Source organism: Pimephales promelas, chromosome 12 (assembly GCF_988280905.1).
Source record: "Pimephales promelas chromosome 12, fPimPro1.hap1.1, whole genome shotgun sequence".
Classification (NCBI taxonomy): Eukaryota; Metazoa; Chordata; class Actinopteri; order Cypriniformes; family Leuciscidae; genus Pimephales; species Pimephales promelas.
In genome coordinates, this window is record NC_142780.1 from 32,804,178 (window position 1) to 32,822,730 (window position 18,553).

General features: G+C 38.7%; 1 protein-coding gene and 1 long non-coding RNA gene across 8 annotated transcripts in view; both read left to right on the forward strand.

The window, feature by feature from the left end:
• Positions 1 to 4,747: 4,747 nt before the first annotated feature.
• fzd1 (frizzled class receptor 1) lies at positions 4,748 to 8,046 on the forward strand. The gene has a single exon (XM_039660933.2). It carries the CDS (start codon positions 5,000 to 5,002, stop codon positions 6,620 to 6,622), a length of 1,623 nt encoding a protein of 540 aa, XP_039516867.1. The 5' UTR covers positions 4,748 to 4,999; the 3' UTR covers positions 6,623 to 8,046.
• Positions 8,047 to 10,766: 2,720 nt separating this feature from the next.
• LOC120471079 (uncharacterized) overlaps positions 10,767 to 18,553 on the forward strand; it is a 60,199-nt gene continuing 52,412 nt past the window's right edge. For 3 of the 7 annotated variants that reach the window (XR_016145815.1, XR_016145814.1, XR_016145817.1), the window contains exon 1: positions 10,767 to 10,939. This is a non-coding gene — a long non-coding RNA (uncharacterized LOC120471079). The remainder of the gene's footprint in view (positions 10,940 to 18,553) is intronic. The other 4 variants (XR_016145816.1, XR_016145811.1, XR_016145813.1 and 1 more) reach the window with 3 other exon arrangements.

The following is an 18,553-nucleotide window of genomic DNA, read 5'->3' on the forward strand; positions in this document are numbered from 1 at the left end:
GCTTTTGCATCTGAACTCTTCATTTGTACTTTTGAGTCAGCTTTAGTCATGATGGTGTGACTAACCGTCAGAGTATTGATGTTTGTGGAATTTAAAACGTCGAATGCACTTTTCAACATTTTTGTGCAACATTCCAGCTAATAAGGTCACATTTTGCACCTGTAAATTTGGTAAGGCCACGTACACACTGCACAGCCTCGTCGTTATCGAGTCACTCGGAATTTGAAATATATTGATAATCATAGCAACATTAGCAACATTTTGCGAGATAAAAAGTCAGAATTGCGTGATATAGTCTCAATTTCGAGATATAAAGTCACAATTGCGAGATATAAAGTCACAATTGCGAGATATAAAGTCAGAATTGCGTGATATAAAGTTGCAATTGCGTGTTATAAAGTCAGAATTGTGAGATTTAAAGTCAGAATTGTGAGATATAAAGTCGCAATTGTGTGTTATAAAGTCAGAATTTTGAGATTTAAAGTCAGGATTGTGAGATATAAAGTCAGAATTGCGTGATATAAAGTCGCAATTGCGAGATATAAAGTCAGAATTGCGAGATTTAAAGTCAGAAATGCAAGATATAAATTCAGAATTGTGAGATATAAACTATTCTGAGGGGGGGAAAAGTTAGTCTTTTTTCCCCTTAGTATTGGCCTGATAACTCGCAATTGCGAGTTTATATCTCACAATTCTGAGAAAAGATGTCAGAATTTCGACATATAAACTCGCAATTATGGGTTATAAAGTCAGAATTGCGAGATGTAAACTCGCAATTGTGAGAAAAAAGTCAGAATTGTGAGATAAAAAGTTCACACAATATCACACAATTCTGACTTTATATCTCGCAATTCTGACTTTAGATCTCGCAATTCTGATTTTATATCTCGCAACTCTGACTTTATAACACGCAATTCTGATTTTATATCTCGCAATTCTGACTTTATTACACGCAATTCTGACTTAATATCTCGCAATTCTGACTTTATATCTCGCAATTCTGACTTTATAACACGCAATTCTGACTTTATATCTTGCATTTCTGATTTTATATCTCACAATTCTGACTTTATAACACGCAATTCTGACTTTATAACACGCAATTCTGACTTTATAACACGCAATTGTGTGATAAAAAGTCGCAATTATTTTTTCTTTTTTTTATTCAGTGGCGGAAACAAGCTTCCATATTCAGCTGACTAAAGAAATGTTAGGAACATATTTTAATGTATTTTTGCTCCCAATTCACTGAAGGAATTATGCACTAAAATACGACGCGTGAATCCAATGCTTTATATGAAACGCTCAGAAGTGGAGTGACACCCTTATTAACCTGCATGCAGTGTGAACGTGGTCTTATTCAACTAACCGGTTTATACTTCGAACATCGTCTCATCCGTATTTTCAGAGTGACCTGCTGACATGAAGAGACTGTTTTTATGTTGAGCTGTCAGAAGCCAGCGTAACGGGCCACATTAATGTCTCCGCACCTGTTGCGACATCACTGGATTCCAGCCAGTATTAGCACCCGAATAATTGTTCATGCAACGTGCGTGCTTTAAACATGTGAGAGCTCCTCCTGCCTTTGTGGCAGACACAGCCTTGCATGCAAAACCACATGCCGTATTTTAGGTGTGTAGAGATTCTCCTTTTTTTTGTGCTGGGCGAGAAAAATGTACGAGGCTTGGAATGGAGAAAATAGAAGTAATAATAATATTATTGCACATTTAGCACTGTGACGAACACACAAATCACAAACAAAAAAAAGAAGACATCATCTTTGCATAATCATTGGCGCTTGCTTCAAAATTGGTTATTAAATCGATATATATATATATATAAATGTGTAAATCTACCATGAAAAGGGAACAGCTTTAGATTCCCGGTTTGCTCTATTGGACATGCTATGGAATGTGCTGTCAATACCATGCTATTCACTGAATCTTTAATTCATCTGTGAATATTTAATCTTTTTGTAATCTTTGTTATATACTAGGCTGTATATAGTATATGACGAGGGGTCGAGACGCCGGTGTGACAGTGACGCTTCGGCGGTCTCGACTAATTCATATTCCGTATATATATATATACTGGTTGGGGAAAAGGCGTCGAGGTTCGACATTGCATCCCGCTGTGCTGAACACTGAATCTGTGTTTTTGCTTCACTTGCCTATATATTTTGTTCTTTTTGTAAGATGCACTGAAATAATGCAGAATTTTGACAAACCGTTCTGGAACCTAGAAGTGTAACTGGTCACTTTATAACAAACGAAACGTAGAATATATTAGAGTAGTAATTGCATTATTTGTTAGAAACTGTATGTAATGTTATTATGGAAGATGTAATGTCCTTCTGTAAATGTTGTTTATCGTTGTTTTACCTGAAATAAATAAAGTTTATTAATGCTTCAAACCAACCACACTTTTCACAATTGAGCCACATAAGTGATGATTTGGAGATCTGTGCATTGATTTAAATAGAAGATGGCATACTATATTAACAAACTGAGATTAAAAAAGTGACAATATTTGCTTTTGCAATGTTTAACCCTTTCATGCATGAATTATACAATGTGTTTTTATCGTAGCACTTTATTTTACAGTCCTGTTTCCCATGTACTTATTACAGTAATTACAAAAACTAGGTTGAACCTAATCTTAACCCCTGTAGTTACCTTATATTACCCAGTATTTACTTCAAAAATAAAGTGCAACCTTTTTTAGTGCTCTTAGGGCATGAAAAACAAGATTTGAAAAACAAAGAGATTTTCAGATCTCCACTTGAGTGTGCGTTTTTGTTTTTAACTGAAGAAATACTGTAATACAGTAATACAACTGTATTTAACAAACCAATGAATAAATGCAAAAAGAATTAAATTTAGGCCAAAAAATAGGGCTGTCAAACGATTAATTGTGATTAATCGCGATTAATCGCATCCAAAATAAAAGTTTGTGTTGTAATATATGTGGGTGCACTGTGTATAATTATTTTGTGTGTGTGTATATATATATATATATATATAAAATACACGCACATGCATGTATATTTAAGAAAAAAATATCATTTATATATAAATATATAATATAAATTATATATAAATCTATAGTATTTACATGAAAATTTTTCTTAAATATACGAAAGCATGTGTGTGTATTTATATATATAAAATAATTATACACAGTGCACCCACATATATTATATAAACACAAACTTTTATTTTGGATGCGATTAATCACGATTAATCGTTTGACAGCCCTAAAAAAAGCTTTTAAGGTTTCTTCTGAGTGACACATTTAAAATGCAATATATTGGGGTTTTGCTCTCTGAATTGTGCACAAATTAAGGTCCAATATGAGCAACAGAACTGCATTTCATGCAAAAAGGAAAATGAATATTTACTCATGCAAAAGTTGTTTTGTATTCCAGCCAGTATCCAGACTCTTAGTGAAGGCTGTCTTTACATTCCCCTGTCATAGCGAATCATGTTCCTCTCATTTCTCTTACACACACGTTAACCAATGGGAAGACAGCAGTCTGAGCTTCACCTTAGGGGCCGTCTCTGTTTTTGTGCAAGCAGATTGTGTTTGCTGACTTTTCTAAGTATGCAGATGGTCAATAGCCTGTAATTATTGGCTATTAAAAACATTTCACAGCTTTATGTCATGTACAGTACATTTGTGCATTTGGCAGATGCTTTTATCCAAAGTGACCATTGCATTGAAGGGAAATTTGATCAGTTCTTTTCAGTTCTTTTTATAATTTGATTTTAATAACTTCCCAGGCAGCAATTATTACATTTAAGAAATGTTAGTATGGGAATGTAAATTATAAAGTCTAAAATTACTAAATCTAGAATAATTAGCCTATCCTTGTTATCATTGCCTTAATAGTCCTATTTATTTGATGGAAATGAAAACAAAGTTGTTTGGGATAGACTGTCTGTTAAATAGATTGCAAAATAATGTTTTGTAATGTCCTTGAAATGTTTCATCAACTATCAGCCAGAGCTGCATGATGAGATCATATGACAACGTCAAATCAAGTCAAGACTGTGATGTCACAAAGTTCAGCTGTAAAGCTAGCAAGACAAAATGTCAAATGTGTCATTACTCAGTTCAATGATGATGTAATTACTGTACTTGTACTTGCTGCATTACATTTTTAAGTACAATCAACATGGGTAAGTCATTTCAACTTAAATTGACTTAAAAAATTATGTATAGGCCTATCATATAACATTAAAAATATAAATATATATTAAAATTACAACATGCATAATGAAAATTCATCATAATGATGAAGTAAACTGGAGACAAATGGTGTTATTTATTTTTTTTTTGCTCAATTTACTTCAAGCTTGGTTCTCATCCTTTAAATTACAGAAAGAGTCTTTTAACCCCCAACTGAGCAAGACAAAGACAACAATGCAGCATGTAATTACGGTTTTGTTTACAGTATACAGTTTATGATGTTTAATTCAGTTAGCAGCCGACCCCATTCTGAATTTGTATTTGTCATATAAGCAAAACTTGATAAGACAAATATAGCAGCAGCATTCTCTTTGACTTATTGTTCTTCTTCTGTCAAAAGTGAGCCGATTATAAAATGCGTTCCATTCGAACAACAAACGTTAAAAGAACGTAAAAGGAACGCAAAACGAACCCCGAGCGAAAGAAATCCCGACGCTCCCTAACACGAGCCATCTGTCCGCAAACCCCGCCCGCGTTTCGCTTATGAACAGCAGACAGCGGGGCGCCTGGAAACAGGTTTGAACAGCTCACAGAAACTCTGACTCCACACAGCGCGACTCTTTATTCTTGTCGGGCGTTTGTGTGCGCTTTTCTTTTCTTCGCTCGCTTCGTGATCCGAGGAGCAGCGTCTGGGGCGCCGCCGCACTTTCCTAAAAGTTTGTCCGGAGTAAAAGCCCGTTTGACAGGATAAATCAACAAAAGGAGGAAGAGCGCTGGCGCAAAAGGAGACAAACCGCAGAAGGAAAGTATGGCCGCGCGCGATGCGTCCGCGCTCTTCCTGCTCGCCTTTGGAATATTGGGAGTGAGCGCGCAGTACGGAGACCGCGGCATGTCGATTCCCGAGCACGGCTTCTGCCAGCCCATCTCCATCCCTCTGTGCACGGACATCGCGTACAACGAGACCATCATGCCCAATCTCCTCGGCCACACGAACCAGGAGGACGCGGGGCTGGAGGTGCACCAGTTCTACCCGCTCGTCAAAGTGCAATGCTCGCCGGACCTCAAGTTCTTCCTGTGCTCCATGTACGCGCCGGTGTGCACGGTGCTGGAGCAAGCGCTGCCGCCGTGCCGCTCGCTGTGTGAGCGCGCGCGTCAGGGCTGCGAGGCTCTCATGAACAAATTCGGCTTCCAGTGGCCAGAGAGTCTCGCGTGCGAGTCGTTCCCGGTGCACGGCGGAGAGCTGTGCGTGGGTCAGAACACGTCGAGCGCGCCCGTCAACCCGACGCCAGACGTGACACAAGCGACCCCCGACCACCACAGCCGAAAGGGGCGTTTTAAATGCCCGGCGTCGCTAAAAGTGCCGCCGTACCTCAACTACCACTTTCTGGGAGAGGAGAACTGCGGCGCGCCGTGCGAGCCCAAAAAACTCCACGGGATGATGTACTTCAGCGAGGACGAGCAGAAGTTCGCGAGGATCTGGATCGGGATCTGGTCGGTGTTGTGCTGCGCGTCCACTCTGTTCACCGTCCTGACTTATTTGGTGGACATGAAGCGCTTTAGCTACCCGGAGAGACCCATCATATTCCTTTCCGGGTGTTACACGATGGTGTCCGTCGCGTACATCGCCGGGTTTCTGCTGGAAGACAAAGTGGTTTGCAACGAGCAGTTCGAGAATGAGTTCCGGACGGTGGTGCAGGGCACCAAAAAAGAAGGCTGCACCATTCTGTTCATGATGCTGTACTTCTTCAGCATGTCCAGCTCCATCTGGTGGGTCATTCTGGCGCTCACCTGGTTCCTCGCGGCCGGGATGAAATGGGGCCACGAGGCCATCGAAGCGAACTCCCAGTACTTCCACCTGGCGGCGTGGGCAGTCCCGGCCATCAAGACCATCACCATCCTGGCGGTGGGTCAAGTGGACGGAGACGTCCTGAGCGGGGTCTGCTTCGTGGGCATCAACAGCGTGGACGCGCTCCGTGGCTTCGTCCTCGCGCCCCTGTTCGTCTACCTGTTCATCGGCACCTCGTTCCTCCTGGCGGGGTTCGTGTCTCTGTTCCGCATCAGGACCATTATGAAGCACGACGGCACCAAGACGGAGAAGCTGGAGAAGCTGATGGTGCGCATCGGCATCTTCAGCGTCCTGTACACGGTTCCGGCCACCATCGTGATCGCGTGCTACTTCTACGAACAGGCCTTCCGCGCGCAGTGGGAACAAACCTGGAGCGCGCAGTCATGCAAGACCTACGCGGTGCCGTGTCCCGCGCACAACCCGCAAATGAACCCGGATTTCACGGTGTTTATGATCAAGTACCTGATGACACTGATTGTGGGAATCACATCTGGATTCTGGATATGGTCCGGAAAGACGCTGAATTCATGGAGAAAGTTTTATACGAGACTGGCAAACAGCAAACACGGAGAAACAACAGTGTGACGAGCTGCTTTTTTCTGAAACACATGTACATAAACATTGTGATTTTTTTTGTAAGTATATATTTGTATTTAAATCTCACATGGATGTTCTTTTTTTAATCAAAGGAACTTTTTTGGGGACAGACAGACCGTATTGTTTTGGAGATTATTTATGCCTTTTCTCTTGGAATGTTCTTGGTGGGGATCTGGTTTTTAAGCCTGTATGTAAAACTGTGTCTTTTTTTTTATCGACATCAGTATTTCCACGGGCGAATATTCAAACTGCTTTTTACATGCAAATAATGCAGAAATAACAATAATAATGTGTGTGAATTGTGCACCCAGCACTTATGGCTGCATATGATGGAAAGAATTGAGCTTTAAATTAAAGCTTCGTGACTGAGATTTGTCTGAGTGCAGATGAATTATAGTACTGGAATCTTTTATGGAGGCTGAGGACAAAAACAGCACTTGCTCATGGTTGATGTGTGCTGGAAAACCCAGCATGAACTGGTTTGCTGGTCTCCCCAATCTGGTGTGGCTCGGAGAGCAGCAATCTCAGGCTGTTTTAAAATGTTTTTAAGATGTAAAGTCAAGTGCCTTTTTTCATTTTGGAGCAGCATTGGGCTCAGGCCTGCACTTTGGTTTAACTCAAAGAAATGTATACATGTGTTTCTTCAGTCTGTAATGATGCTTCTGAAGGCTTTGTGTTCTCCAATGGCTCTTTTGCACAGAAGTACCTCTAAATATACAGCTAGAACAGGACGGATGGTGTTTGCAATGCACTTCTCAAGTAGTTTAATGTCTGTACTGGTATCGTAATCGATGAATATGATGTGAAAATTGGCATGTCGACTCTCTGGTGCGCTAAATCGGGCCGATATTTGGCCCTTTTGAGATGTTCATCAGCGATAATCGTGTCTGCTCATTCTGTTTGGCAGGCGTGATGATGGATAATGCAGTTTGTTTTCAGATTTTTTTGTGTAATGCTGCATTTCATTTCTGGTTTCAACATCAGTCATAATAACCCCACATCAGTCAAGCACTAATTTTCATCATGTTCTGTTCATAATTCTTCATGGTTTGTCATGTCATCGTGTGCTTTTTTTATGCCCTTTACTGATCATGAGAAGATGTTGATTCTTGATTGTTTATGGCAAATATCTCATGGAAATGAATGTTTTTGTTTTTCCAAAGGAAAATGCACATGGTGATTGCGGATAGCACTGGCTGATAGAGACCTCCTCTTCTGTTGAGATGCGTCATGCATGAATCTGACGTTGTATTTAACCACTCTAGCATTACAGTTTTCTACACCGGTGACATCTGTTATTTTCTGCTTTGTCATACTTCTGTGATACTATCAAAAAACCCTTTATATTTATAGACAATAGTTTATATTATTCACTTCTTTAAAGAATAAACTTCTCATTTGTACAAAAAGTTTCTTTGCTTTGGCAAGTGAGTTTGTTTTTAAGGATGATTTTTCTTTTTTGTGTTCCCAAAAATGTGAATCCAGTCATCATTTACTCACCCTCATGTCGTTTCAAACCTGTAAGATTTTGTTCATCTTTTTTGATGAAATCTGAGAGCTTTCTGTCCCTCCATTGACAGCTATGCAACTACTACTTTGACGTTTCAAAAAGTTTGATTTCAAAAAGATTGTAAATCTAATTTTAGATTAGTCCTGTTCAGTCCAATATTTCTGAAGAGATTGTTTTATATGTAGAACAGAATGAATTTAGGCTTTTATTCACTTTCATCAACTCACACATCAGTTGTGGTCAATAGAAGCTCAAGCGTGTTCGATTGACATGCAAGAACCAATCAGGTTCATTCTAGAGTTACGCATCACGTTTGAGCTTCAGCGAGAACCAATGAGGTTCATTCTCGTGTATTCAATGATATAAAGCCCAATACATATGAGCTCATTCATTTACAATCTCCATATGAAGTTTTTAAAGCGTCAAATGGTAGTTGCGTAGTTGTCAATGGAGGGACCGAAAGGGACAGATTTCATCAAAAAGATCTTCATTTGTGTTCTGAAGATGAACGAAACGTGTTTGGAATGACATGAGGGTGAGATATGTAAATGATAACTGGATTTTAATTTTCAAGTGTTTTTTAATACTGTTACCTGTTTTACTATGAGGCCCGCTTCTGTTTATAACTGTGTAACTTGTTAATATGCTATGATTTTTGTTTTTTCGGAATAACGCTTTACAATAAGATTCTTTATCATGAACTAACAATGTTTTTAATGTATTTGGTCTATGGTAATTCATAATTGGAGTATTGTTCATTGATATCATGTTAGTTCATAATGCATGAATAATAACATTAACCAAGAGTAAATGCTGCCAAAAAAATATTGCTCGTTGACTATTGCTGTAACTAATGTTGACGTTTTCAACCTTATTGCAAAGTGTTACCGGGACTTGTGAGATGTTTGGTTATGTAACATAGGGCAGACTGTACTACATATGGCTGCAGGTTTTTCAGATAGACCTCAAATGATAATTGTCCTCTGAAGTGTTCAGCTTCTCTCATGTCTAGTGAGAACAAAAACGCATAAGTTGAACAGGTCCAGTCCTGCTTTCTAAATGTTAAGAAACTCAGTACTTGTTACTGCTGACATAATTTTAATAGACAGTTTGATGGATCCATCATGTTGAATCAAAGGGGCACAACATTTGAGTTCTAATAATTTGAGTATATTGAGTATATATGTTCATGTAAAACCTGGAAATTTCAATTAATTTGAAAAACTGGGATTTACAGGTCTAAAAAAGTAATGTAAAGGAGTATAATATTGGAGATTACTATATTTGTTTTGTGCTGCTCTAAATTATTTAATTTTGTGAGATAGCACTCTTTGTATGTGCTTGTTTGAAGTTAAACATGCCCACAAACCATAATTTGTGAATTATCCGTCTGTCAGATATTTTCGTATTTTAAGTATGATCTATTTCAAAATGCTTTGGTCTTAAAGCGTGGGAACTCTAAATAATGTGTTTGATAAGTTAGATGTGGTTGTTTTAATCAAGAAGGCCTATAGGCCTTATTCAGAGCAGCGCCATGTCAGGTATGAAAGTGAGGCTGTGAGGGATAGACTTAGGCCTACTGTGTTTCCAATAGGCATCAGCTGTAAAAAGCTGAATAAAGCGGCTAGATTACTTACAATTTTCCACAGCTTACATTGTCGGGAGTTTTTTGTTAACTAAAATTTCTTGGAAAGATATTTTTCCAGTGTTTCATGAGCTGAACAATCCGAAAAACACATTAAATAACAGTACAGCCCATTGAAGAGATGCAAGTCTATCCCTCACAGCCTCGCTTTCATTCTCATTAAAAATCAAAGATGGCACTGCCGTGAATAAGGCGTATATGCCCTTCTATGTCATCCAAGATGTCCATGTCATTCTTTCTCATTTGAAAAGAAATTAAGGTTTTTGATGAAAACATTACAGGATTTTTCACTTCAGTGCAAACCAAACGGTTCAAGGTCCAAAGTTTCAGTGCAAACTGCAGACTCTTCAAAAGCCTTTAAACGATTCCAGACGATGAATAACGGTCTTATCAAGCGAAACGATCGGTCAAATTTAAGTTTCATAAGCTCAAATGATCGCTTTGCTCTGTTCTGTGTGACTCTCCTGTTCGAACTCGTTCATTAAAATGAACGAATCTTTTTTCCAAGTCAATTTGTTCGTTTCGTTCGTTGAATGAAACAAATGATTCGGAAAAAGATTTGTTCATTTTGATGAACGAGACGAGTTCGAACTGGAAAGTCACAAACGTGCGTCACAGAACAGAGCAAGGCAAGCATTCGAGCTTATAAAACTTAAACTTTGTTTTTTATTTATTAAATGAGTGATCGTTTTGCTTGATAAGACCCTTATTCATCGTCTGGAATCGTTTAAAGCCCTTTGTGCCGTTTACAGTTAAGTGTATTTTTGTCCTTGAACTGTTTGGCTCCCACTGAAGTGCATTATATGGAGAAAAATCCTGGAATGTTTTCATAAAAACCCTTAATTTCTTTTCGACTGAAGAAACAAAGACGTGGACATCTTGGTTGACATAGGGGCCGAGTAAATTATCAGCAAAAGTTTTTTTAAAAGTGAGCTACTCCTTTAAGATTGAACTGGCCCTTAAGATGCTTTGACACTGTTGGCAAGGGAGCTTTTCCATTTGACTCATGACTAGTTGCGTGTAATTGAACGAATTGAGAACACAGAAGTGTGTCAATCTGATCTGATCTGAAATGCTGCATTCCTGCAGTTGTGCTTCATTTGTGCTGTGGAATGTCCTGCGCTGGAGAATCAGCGTTCACGAGAACACGGTAAGTGTGTGGTTGTGTGTGTGTCACGTGGCTTCAGACTGGACGACACCCTGTAAACCGGCCCAGATCGGCACAATCAAGTTTCCAGTGTTAATGCCACCGCTAAAGTGTTTCGCAACGGGTGCTGACTTGTTGAACGAGAGTGTAGGCAGGATAATGTGATATGTGTAGAGAACCAGAGATGCATGTGAAATTAATCTTTGTAATAAGGCTCTTTCACATGATTCACCTCTGGGCTTCAGGGCACTAGTGCCTCGTGCCTCTTTGACAGCGTCTGTGTTCAGAATAGCATGTATATTTCGATGACCCATACACTGTCTGTCCATAGTGTGCAAAACTTAATTTTTTTCAATTATGCATGAAGTTTATTTACGTAATAATTTTAAGGCAACAGGTTTCCTCACTTTTTTAAAGTTAAGTAAACAGCAGGACTTGTGTGTGTTGTATTATAAATGGACGTGCCACTACATTTTTCCAGGCTGGACCCCTTTCCGGTTGTCTGTAGAAAACTCGCCACCTCATGGAAAATGAAAACCACAAAGATATTAAATTACAGCCTGTTAACTGGAGGAATTTCTCCTCTGACTGTTCCCCTGTAGAGTTTAACTTCTGAAGCAAACACAAAAGAATAAGTCCTGTATAAGGATATAATGAACAAGTACGCACAGTTCCTGTATGATTCAGAGTCTAAATATTTTTGGGGTATAATTATCTGATATATTTAGGAGACACTATTAAAGAGCCTGAGATAGCCTACTTTGTCAAAACACTTCATCAAGGATGCTTTCTGTGGTATATTTGGCCCCAGAATTCTCCAAAATTGCATCAGATAAACGCAAATGCATTTAAAAACTGGATTCTTTGCCAGATGGGGTAGGTAGCTTCATCACTCAGATCCTATTTAGTTTTATATTTGGGGCCGATTACATGACACCATTTTCAACTAAGAACTTTTTTATTTACAACAGTGTTTTGGAAAATGCAAACTTTCAAAAACAGGTTTTTGTCTCTGAGTAATCTCAGAGCCCGTCTAACGGAGAGCCTCGGCACTTCCTATTAGCCCCGTTGTGTATCATCTTGGTTGCAGTTCCATTAGAATTCCACTGGAGGTGATCGCGGGCGAGTGCAGAATGAATGGGAGTCTATGGGGCTAAACGGCTAAATGTGTCTCTTTCACTTGCTTGTTGTTAAATCAACATAGATTTTATTGTTAATTCCGCAAGTTCAATATAGATTATAGGCCAAAGGTCGAATGAACGAGTACTTCTGTCCATTTGATTTCTTACAGGTTAGGCCATTGTTGGCCGGAACACGCTAGCATTCTGCTATTGTGTGACGTCATCACAGTTTTGAACGGATTTTTAGAACAGATAAGTGAACTTAAAAATGCAACTTTCAGCTGAGTGTATTATCTTAGCCCTCCCTTTGAATGCAACTTTAAAATTACTTGACAAAAAATTGCATTCTGAGAAAAGTGGATTTCTGGGGGTGAAACCCCATTGACTCCCATTCATTCTGCACTCGACCGCGAGCGCCCCCGCATGGACAGAGACGTGTTACTGCAGCCAGTCCAGAACCCGGAAGTAATCAGCCAGTGCCAATTCTCTTCATTTGGGGATTATCACGCTGATACATTAGTACTTCCGGATTCTGTGATCTTTGTGCACTGCCACTTCCGTTGAATCACCGATCTCGCTGGCGAACTGATAAAGGACTACACTAAGTTTATTTATACGGCATCCCTGGTAAATTAGTCTGATTCACTAAAGTGCCGGCTGCAAACAAACGCGATACCTTGTTTTATTTTTAAGTTTTAATCCACTTCTTCCTTATACTCAATTCAGTCGGGAATCCATGAAAACTTAAGTAGGGTTGGCGTTGTTGGTTAGATTTACAAAGTGGAACAGAGCAGTGACATAAATAGCATTCGTCTCAGGCATTGTTGAACTGTGTCGGAAGTGGACATGCACAAAGTTGACAAATCCCGCCCATGAAACCCGGAAGCGTGATAATCCCCTATTAGGTAATCTTCAAAAAACGTGAATTTGTAAAACCGATGACGTCGTGCGCATAGTGACATCGCCAACTACTGGCCTGCCAGCAGAATACAGCGTTTTAGTTTTTTAAGCAGATCCGTGAGAACGGAGGTCATTTTGACAATGTTGACCTCTATATTAAAGCAAAAAAAGCTAAGGGAAAAGGCATTTTCAATTTTTAGGACATTGTTGTCACCTAAACATCCTTAAATATAAGTGAAAAGTGCTTTTGCAAATATGTATTTCTTCATGTAAAGCTGTATTTTCTGTGTTCAGCATACTTTCTGTAGTATGTAGAATGCAGTGTTGAAGAGCTGCAGTATGTGATTAAAGACTGAGCTGTTTTTTTTTTTACTGCCTTTCTTTTTATCATTTAAATCCATGTTGATATTTGTGCAGCAATTCTCAAGTGATTCTCATCAGGCCGCTCCGTAATTAAAGTTTCCTTTAGCCTGCGGGGGGAAAAATGACAAGTAATACAAACCATCCCCCTCCCTCCACACAGAAGATGCCCGTTCTTCTGTTTTATGAATAAAAAATCTATAATGAATATTCATTTTTTGCAGCCTGTGTTCCCCATGCGAACAAAGCTACCTGAAATTAATTTGTACAATTGTGCCACAGGCAGATCCACTGCTTATTCCAAGTTCAATGTTTCTTCAGTTTTGCCATTAAAAAATCTTCTTTTATGTTGTACGGAGGACCTGCTCTGCTGTGCACGTCTACACTTATAGTTCTGTCCGTCATCATGTTAACACACAGCATTAATGTCATAAGATCTTCACAAAAAACAAGGACTAGATTATTTCTTACTAAATCTTGCTCAGTATATACGGCATACTGTCTATTATTGTTTATATTTCGTCCGTTTATCATCTTGAAAGGAGATTGTGTGGGAGTTATTATGCATTTTTAACAAATTTCTGTGTAAAATGTCTGTCAGTTCACTACTAAGTCAAGAAGGAGATGATTAACATCACAGCAATAATAATTTGAGTTCATTCTATGGCACTGAAAATTAAAAGTCAAGCACAGAGTATTGTGGGTTTTTCACATTTTGGTAAATAGTAGGTCCGAGTCATTTGGTTCATTCAACCTTTCTTTTACTGTATATGCATTCAACGAACTTGACTCGGAAAAAGATTTGTTCATTTTGATGAACGAGTTCGAACAGGAGAGTCACGAACGCGCATCACAGAACAGAGCAAGGCGAGCATTTGAGCTTATAAAACTTAAACTTTGTTAATTTTTTTTTTTAAATGAGCGATCGTTTCGCTTGATAAGACCCTTATTCATCGTCTGGAATCGTTTAAAGCCCTGTGAACAGTTTGCACTGAAACTGTCTTTTGGACCTTGAACCGTTTGGTTCCCATTGAAGTCCATTACATGGAGACTTCATCCTGGAATGTTTTCATCAAAAACCTTAATTTCTTTTCGACTGAAGAAAGAATGACATGGACATCTTGGATGACATGGAAAGTAAATGATCAACAAAAGTTTTTTGAAAAGTGAGAATTGGACCTTGATCTACAGTGTGACCAAAAAACATTTCTGAACGCTACATATTGTGTACTTGCACATATCGTATACATTGCAGAATTAGTCCAAGTCTGCCTTTTTAGCAACTAAGAGGATTGAGTAACTGTTTGATCAGTGTAATGGCTCCATTATGGTCCGCTGTTTGCAATATCTGGAAACTTATATAGCGCTCTAGAGAATTGGAGAAGGCGACGCATGGCCACTGTTCCCTAGAGTGCTGCTGTTGATTCCCCTGCACAAATGGCAATTAAGGGCTGTGATTCAGTGTGACGGCGTTATCAAAGATTTCTGCTGCAAAGCCCTTTCCTGAGGAGCCGAGCGGGCCCCTAATGAGCTGTCAATCAAACCCGAGGCTGAGGGAGCCAGAGGTTTTTATCTTCGCCTCATCTGCACATGTTTTTTGTCCTTCATGCTGTTCCTTCCATCCCCCAGATGAGGGATATTTTCTGCTTTCCTCATAAATATCCATAATACCACGATTCTCAGTGGATTAGTTGAAGTTTTACTGTGTGAATCTCTGCATATAATATGACATCATGGGGCATTTGTTTTTAAGGTGGAAACAAGGTCAGATTCACAATACGGTCTCATATAAAACAGTTGTGTTTTGATTGAATAACGCCAACAGATACATATGATCTTAAAAATCTAGTTGTAAATGATGAGATTAATATTAACTAAAGTATTGATCATTCTTAGTTCATGTTTACCATGTTAACAAAAACCTTTTCGTAAAGTGTTACCAAAATATGTATATAAATTATTGTAAAGTATTTATATTATAAAACTAAAAGGCTTTCATGGCTGTAACATAATGTGAATACTGAATGTTCATTCTGTTGCTGTGTTTGTGTCTAAACAGATGATGCACACAAAAAACAGTTGGTAAGTATTATAAAAAAAAACACTTTCTAATTTTTATTATGTTTTGTTTGAAAGTGTCCTCAAAAGTAATTATTCACTTCAGTCACACTTCACACACTTAAGTCTAATTTTGTTGTATCAGATAAAGTATATGCATGTCTCAGTCAATTTTCCTCAAATTCACACAGAGAATCGTTTTGAAAATGTTTTGATTGTAAAGAAGAGTGTTTGTGCGCTTTATTTTACAGTAAATGACAGTAAGCCATTATTTTTCATAATGCCTGAAAACAGAATTGGATTGAGTCCCCTGAGTGTTTCGAAGATATTTTTCTGTGATTTGTTGGAGTCTGTTGTTTAACTTTCCTCTCTTGTGCGCATTAAACGAGCGTCTCGTTCATGAGGGTATTCTGCGCTGAAATGAATGAGCACTCCTTTCACATTGACTCTCACCAAATCCAAATTCAGTTCCCGTTGGCATCTTCCCATTGGCAAATTTCAATTATTCCAGAGTTCATCATCAAGTTGTGTGTGAATCTGTGAGAGTGTGTGTGAAGGTTGGGCTGAATTTATCTACTCATGCATGAAATGTTTTTGATGGAGGATGCATTTGAACCTGCCATAAAATGAAAAAAAAAAAAACTGCATGCTAAAGGATGAAGATTAAAAAAATTGTGCAATAGTTTCATGAGTTAATGGGCAGTTGGAAGATTCTGGGATGTGGCAGAAGGTCATGAATGAAATATTGTTGATATGATTTTCACGATTATTTTCTAGGCAATATGGAATTAAACAACATTATTGATATTGAAATTAGTGAAACAATCTTTTCATTGATTGATTGAGTTGGTTGGTTGGTTGACTGGTTGGTTGGTTGGTTGGTTGGTTAACTGGTTTGGTTGGTTGATTGTTTGGTTGGTTGGTTGATTGGTTGGTTGATTGGTTAACTGGTTGGTTGATTGGTTAACTGGTTGGTTGATTGGTTGGTTGATTGGTTGACTGGTTGGTTGGTTGGTTGGTAGGTTGATTTGTTGGTTGGTTGGTTAGTTGAGTTGGTTGATTGATTGGTTTGTTGATTGGTTGGTTGGTTGGTTGGTTGGTTGACTGGTGGATTGGTTGATTGATTGGTTGGTTGGTTGGTTGAGTTGGTTGATTGATTGGTTTGTTGATTGGTTGACTGGTTGGTTGGTTGATTGGTTGGTTGGTTGATTGGTTGGTTGACTGGTTGATTGATTGGTTGGTTGGTTGACTGGTTGGTTGGTTGGTTGACTGGTTGGTTGGTTGATTGGTTGGTTGGTTGATTGGTTGGTTGGTTGGTTGGTTCATTGGTTGACTGGTTGGTTGGTTGGTTGGTTGATTGGTTGGTTGGTTGATTGGTAGGTTGATTTGTTGGTTGGTTGGTTGGTTGGTTGACTGGTTGGTTGGTTGGTTGATTGGTTGGTTGATTGATATTATTTGCTTGTTTGACAAATCTTATTTTTCTTCTCTCCATTCTGGTATGTAACAGAAATTTTTCACAACCCAAGCCTTCGTTTTTCACATGGAATATCCTTTATCACTGTGAAATTAGTCATGTTATGGTAGTAAATCAGTGGTGAATGCCATTCTGCTTTGGATTTGGCTTTGACCGACACACATTCTACTCATGTCAATCTTCGAGAATGAAAAATGACTCCTTTTTTCGGTGAGCAGGATGAATCGTGCCGTCCTGCTGAAGTCTGCCATGTTTAGAGGAGGCGCACGGGGCTTTTGTGTATTAGAGACTCACTTCAAGAGCTCCTCTAATGCGAAACACAGAGGCTGAGTATAAATATATAGCCCAGCACCGCATTTTGTAACATGCTTCTCCTGCCAAGACACTGAAGGCGGCAGCTAATGAGAACCATGCTGGAGGATGCTGGGAAGGGCCGAGGGAAAGACAACTTTATACGACTTATTCCCAAACAGCCTTATTAGCCAAAGCAGAGGTTGATGTTGTTCATGTGTATCCGACATGGGAAAAGCAGCCGCCGCCGTGTGTGAGAACGTCTACCGGCAGTCTGGGCGAATATTTGGATCGGACTTTTACGATGTGCCGAACTCCATCCACCATTTTCTGACGTATTGCTGGTGCTTGGGGTTCATGAGGGTTTGCTTTGTCAGAGCTAGTGGAGCGTCTTTACTGTGGTTCAGCCACAACTACTATATCTGTCAGTGGCCCATCAAACACGTTGAATTAACACCAACAACTGCCAGCCTTTACCCAAAGTAACACATCCAGGTCATGAAATCCTAAAATCAAAAGGGTAATGTTAATACATTTAATTATTTCCAGTGTCGACTATGAAACTATGATTTTTTTTAATAGAAAACTGACATAGAATAAACTATAAATATTATATGAAAAGCTTAAATCAAAACTATAACTGAAATAAAATACATTTAAATAGAAGTACTAAAATTACAAAAGCTTAAAAAAAACTAGAAATAAAAAATAAAAAGCAAAATAGAAATATTAAATAAATAGTACAAAATGACAGGCTACATAACACAAACTTAAACTACAAATGAAAACTGAAAATTTTAAAAATAAAAGCTAATTTGCAATATTAATAAATACGATACAATAATAGTAATCTGGAATTTCCCATGATTGTCTCATGCAGGGGACAGATGTGTAACTCTTTAATATTTCTAAACAGGTTCCATTTTCTATAAATGCAACATAATTCCTCATTTCTTTCTGTTGAATCTAGGTTGAAATATGACCTGGACGTTTTCTTGACAGGTTTGGTGAGACTCGCCCAGACACAGATTCTCTCTGCCGAGTTTCTCTCAGTAATATTTTTTTCTGGCAGGGTCGGGCTGAAACGTTTGGCCGCGGTGGAGGGAGATTAAGTGGCTTCAGGGCGTCTTAACATTTTGAGAGACTAAAGACAGCGCCAAGGACTGTGTTTAGTATATAGAACACTATAGTCTCGAATGTGATTCAGGTCACTGAAGTTCTGACCCGAGGGAATTCAAAGAGAGTGAGAACTTTATCATTTCATTTCATTTTTTTCATTTTATTGTTTATTTTTACAGAGACAATGCACAATTAAAAGTAATTGCACCAGAATTAGCTAATAGCTAGTTTACATCTGCTGTCTCTGGGCAGGTAAACAAATAAAATAACATACATACATCACATAAAACATCA

What these genes read in the sequence shown, in the direction of transcription:
- fzd1 (XM_039660933.2), top strand. Translation starts at nt 5,000, where the DNA reads ATGGCCGCGCGCGATGCGTCCGCGCTCTTCCTGCTCGCCTTTGGAATA.